General features: G+C 52.1%; 1 protein-coding gene across 1 annotated transcript in view; it reads right to left on the bottom strand.

Moving 5' to 3' along the window:
* MLYCD (malonyl-CoA decarboxylase) overlaps positions 1 to 2194 on the bottom strand; it is a 17084-nt gene extending 14890 nt beyond the window's left edge. The window contains exon 1 of the mRNA XM_003791296.3: positions 1640 to 2194. Within this exon, the coding sequence (XP_003791344.1) occupies positions 1640 to 2182 (543 nt within the window). The 5' untranslated portion in view covers positions 2183 to 2194. The remainder of the gene's footprint in view (positions 1 to 1639) is intronic.
* Positions 2195 to 3330: the final 1136 nt, after the last annotated feature.

The raw sequence follows: 3330 nt of genomic DNA on the forward strand, positions 1-3330 counted from the left end.
AAAGGGGATGTATTTCACAACCTCACAGAACCAGAGGATGCTTGCTGAACTAAGTTGTTCAAATGTCTGACAGCAGCACCCTCCCAGCCGTGCAGAGCCCTTTCTAGCCCTTCTTGACTTCCTTCCAGGCTTAGAACTGCGACAGAGAATGAAGAAGTCTGAACTCAAGACAGATGCTGAGTGATGAGTGTGCCAGGTGTGTCTCACGCCAGCGCCCCCAGGAGTCTATCTCAGTGATTGCCATTTCGCTATGCAAGAAATTTAAGACAAAGTTCCCAGTTTCCAAGGGGTTGACAGTCTAATTGGGGGGATAATACATTTCAAACACTAAAGCTCAGCTTTTCAGACTGGGCGTAAGCCTGGAACATGATAATTCAACACAGTAAGAATCCAGGACTGATTTCATGTCGTGTAATGAACTGTGGGTTCTCAGGTGAGGACTCTAATGGCCAAAGGTTGCTGGCCCTTGGTAACACTTTGGATTGTAAATTGCTATCATGAGGAATCCTTAACCACACCTAATTTTTATGCATCTAAGGCTATGTTGCTAAAAAAGAAGTAAAAGTTCTGATAAAGACTCAATTAACTCTTATAGCATGATGGATATCAACCATAGGACAAAGAATCCAGGATTTGGGAGGATGATCAGAGACATACTATTTGCTCTGAGTTCTTGGAAAACTCACACAACCTCAGTGTCTATTTCACTGTAAAAGGGGACACACATTGTCACCCCCCTAAGACTGAGGAAATCAAAGCTATTATTCCAGTGTTAGAGTTCTTGAGTTAGGACATAATAATTCAGCTGTTCAGTTTTTTTAAAGCACATGACAAAGTCCTGAATGTCAGAACTTTCTGAAACATTTACATCATTTTTCATTCGTGAAGAGGGCAGGTCAGTCTTCTGCCATATTTAATAGTACTAGTATCAAAGGGCTGTACTCAACTCTCGGAAATGTTTCAGGTCATAATTATTTAAATCTCAAAGCATTTATCTGCAACTAACACGGACGCACTATGCTAACACCTGACTACCTCAAGAAGTCAACTAAAAATCATCACATTTAGGGCTGAACTCAGGGAATTAAATGCCCTGTCCAAAGTTATACAGCAGAGAGAAGGCCAGAAGGTGTTGAGACTCTTCTATGCAGTGGTGACCTTGAGTCTTGGTCATCTTTGTCCATTTCACATGACCTCTTAGGACAATGTCTCCCACACAGTGGGTGTCCACTTAACTTTTGCTGACACCACCCAGGTTTTTAGAAGGTCACCTGACGCTCAGTTTGATATTTTAGTTCAGGTATACCATATGGACAAAATTCCTTTCCGCTAACATAATGAAAAAGGCTTCATAGAGCACACTAACCGGAGATGACTGAAGGGCTGAGCATCTAGAATGTGAGAACTGCAAGGGGAGACTGGATGGAGCCTGCAGTGCACTCGCTCTAAGGAGACCAAGACTCAAAAAGCATGCAAAGGGAGGGGACACAGGTGAGGGGGGGCTAAAACTGTTCCAGCAGGGAAGGCAGAGTGTTTGAGGTTTGGGAAGGACTACTAGGAGAGGGCTGCCGAGCGCCCGGGGTCTAGGGTCTCCGTCCCCGCTGCCTGGGGGTTGGGAGCGGCCCGGGTGGGGCCTTACCCGGACGTCTGGCCCCTCCACCAGCCTGAGGGCCTGCGCCTCCAGCAGGTCCGCCCGCAGCTGCACCAGGAAGCGCACGCCGCCGTCCAGCTTGCTGATGTGATGGAAGAGGCCGCGGTAACGGGGCACCAGCGCGTAGCGCAGCCGGTCCTCAGCATGCAGCAGCACGGCCGCCTCCCGCTGCTGCTGGCGCAGCTGGAGCAGGCTGGCGCTCTGCTCGGCCACCTGGCCATGGTCCACGCCGAAGTCCCGCGCCAGGCGGCCCAGCAGCTCGGCCCGCTCGGCCACCTCGGTCAGGCCGCCGTAGAAGCACACGAAGTCCGCGCACTGGCTCTCGGCGGGCGCCGGCGTCTTCTCGCGCAGCTCGTAGACCGGCGTCGGCGGCACGGCGCGGCGCAGCAGCTCGTCCATGGCCCGCTCCAGGGCACCGGCCGCCGCCGCCGGCCCGCTGGACAGCCGGGACCCGAGCGGCCGTGGCGGCCGCAGCGGGGGACGCAGAAGTAGGAGATACCTCGCCGTCAGACCTGGCCCGAAGCCTCGCATGGCGCCGAGCGACAGCTGTGGAGGGGGCGCGCCGGCGGCGCGGCCGCGCTCCGAAGTTCCGGCTTCCGGCTTCCGGCGCGCGCCGTCACCATTGGCCGAGGCCGAGGATGGGTGGGGCGGGAGGGCCAATCGGAGGACGGAGCGGCGGGGCGGGGCGGCGGGCGAGGTTCAGGCGTGCGGCCGCTGGCCAAGTGTGGCCAAAGGTTCTGGCTGGGCAGCATCCGGGTTCTCCTTCCAGCTCAGCAGCCGCCTTGGCCTCCTGTCTTGACACCTGGAGACACCCCTGTCTCAGTCCCTTTCCTTTCCCCACCGCACCAGCGCCTCCTCCACCCTCCAGGTGCCTCAGTCACCTGGGACCGCGTTTGCACGTGCGGACTTCTTTTCTTTGAGAGTCAGATTCTGGGAGTCTGGGAGGAGCCCAGGAATCTGCGCGGTACAGAAGTGTTTGCAGTAATCCTCTGGCAGGCTTGTGTGTTTTATCCCTGCCTGGTGTTAACACTTGCATACCAATGCGGGGGGTCATAGACTGACCCTACCCATGTTTTGTTTTTATCTGTTGTCCTGCATAAACAAATATACAAAAAATTGGTGGGGGCAGTCCTTGACGTCCCCTCCTCCCCCTACACACTTCACTTTGGGAAGCAACACAGGGTACACGATAATTCCTGTGATGTCAGGTTCTAAATAAGTAAATAATCGCATACTTTATAAATTTGGAAAGAAGAGCTTTATCCTATCAACGGTTACAACCTGCAAGGTGGCCATTCTGACAGTCTGGGAAGCACAGAAGCATGAAACAGGCACTTCCAGGAAGGAAATGGTAAGACAAGAATTTAATCTAAAAGGACTGGCCAAGTATACATATTCAACAGATTGCAACAGGAGCTATGCATATTCATGAAGATGGGTCTTAATAATGCTTGTTCACCTTGGGTAGAGACTTAACATTTAAATGTATTACAGTTAGGCCCTATACTTTAACGCGTCTCTTCAGGACTCAAATGCCTACAAGATCAGTCCATAGTTGGTGATCTCTTCAGGAGAAAGTTACTAAAATCAATCTCTGGTCCAATCAAGGCTGTAGTTATTTATGTCTTGTGGAACAGGGGAATAGGGTCAGACTCTGGTGAAACTGCAATCATTTTAAT

This window comes from Otolemur garnettii, unplaced genomic scaffold (genome assembly GCF_000181295.1).
Source record: "Otolemur garnettii isolate 467f Iridium unplaced genomic scaffold, OtoGar3 scaffold00047, whole genome shotgun sequence".
NCBI classification, from domain to species: domain Eukaryota; kingdom Metazoa; phylum Chordata; class Mammalia; order Primates; family Galagidae; genus Otolemur; species Otolemur garnettii.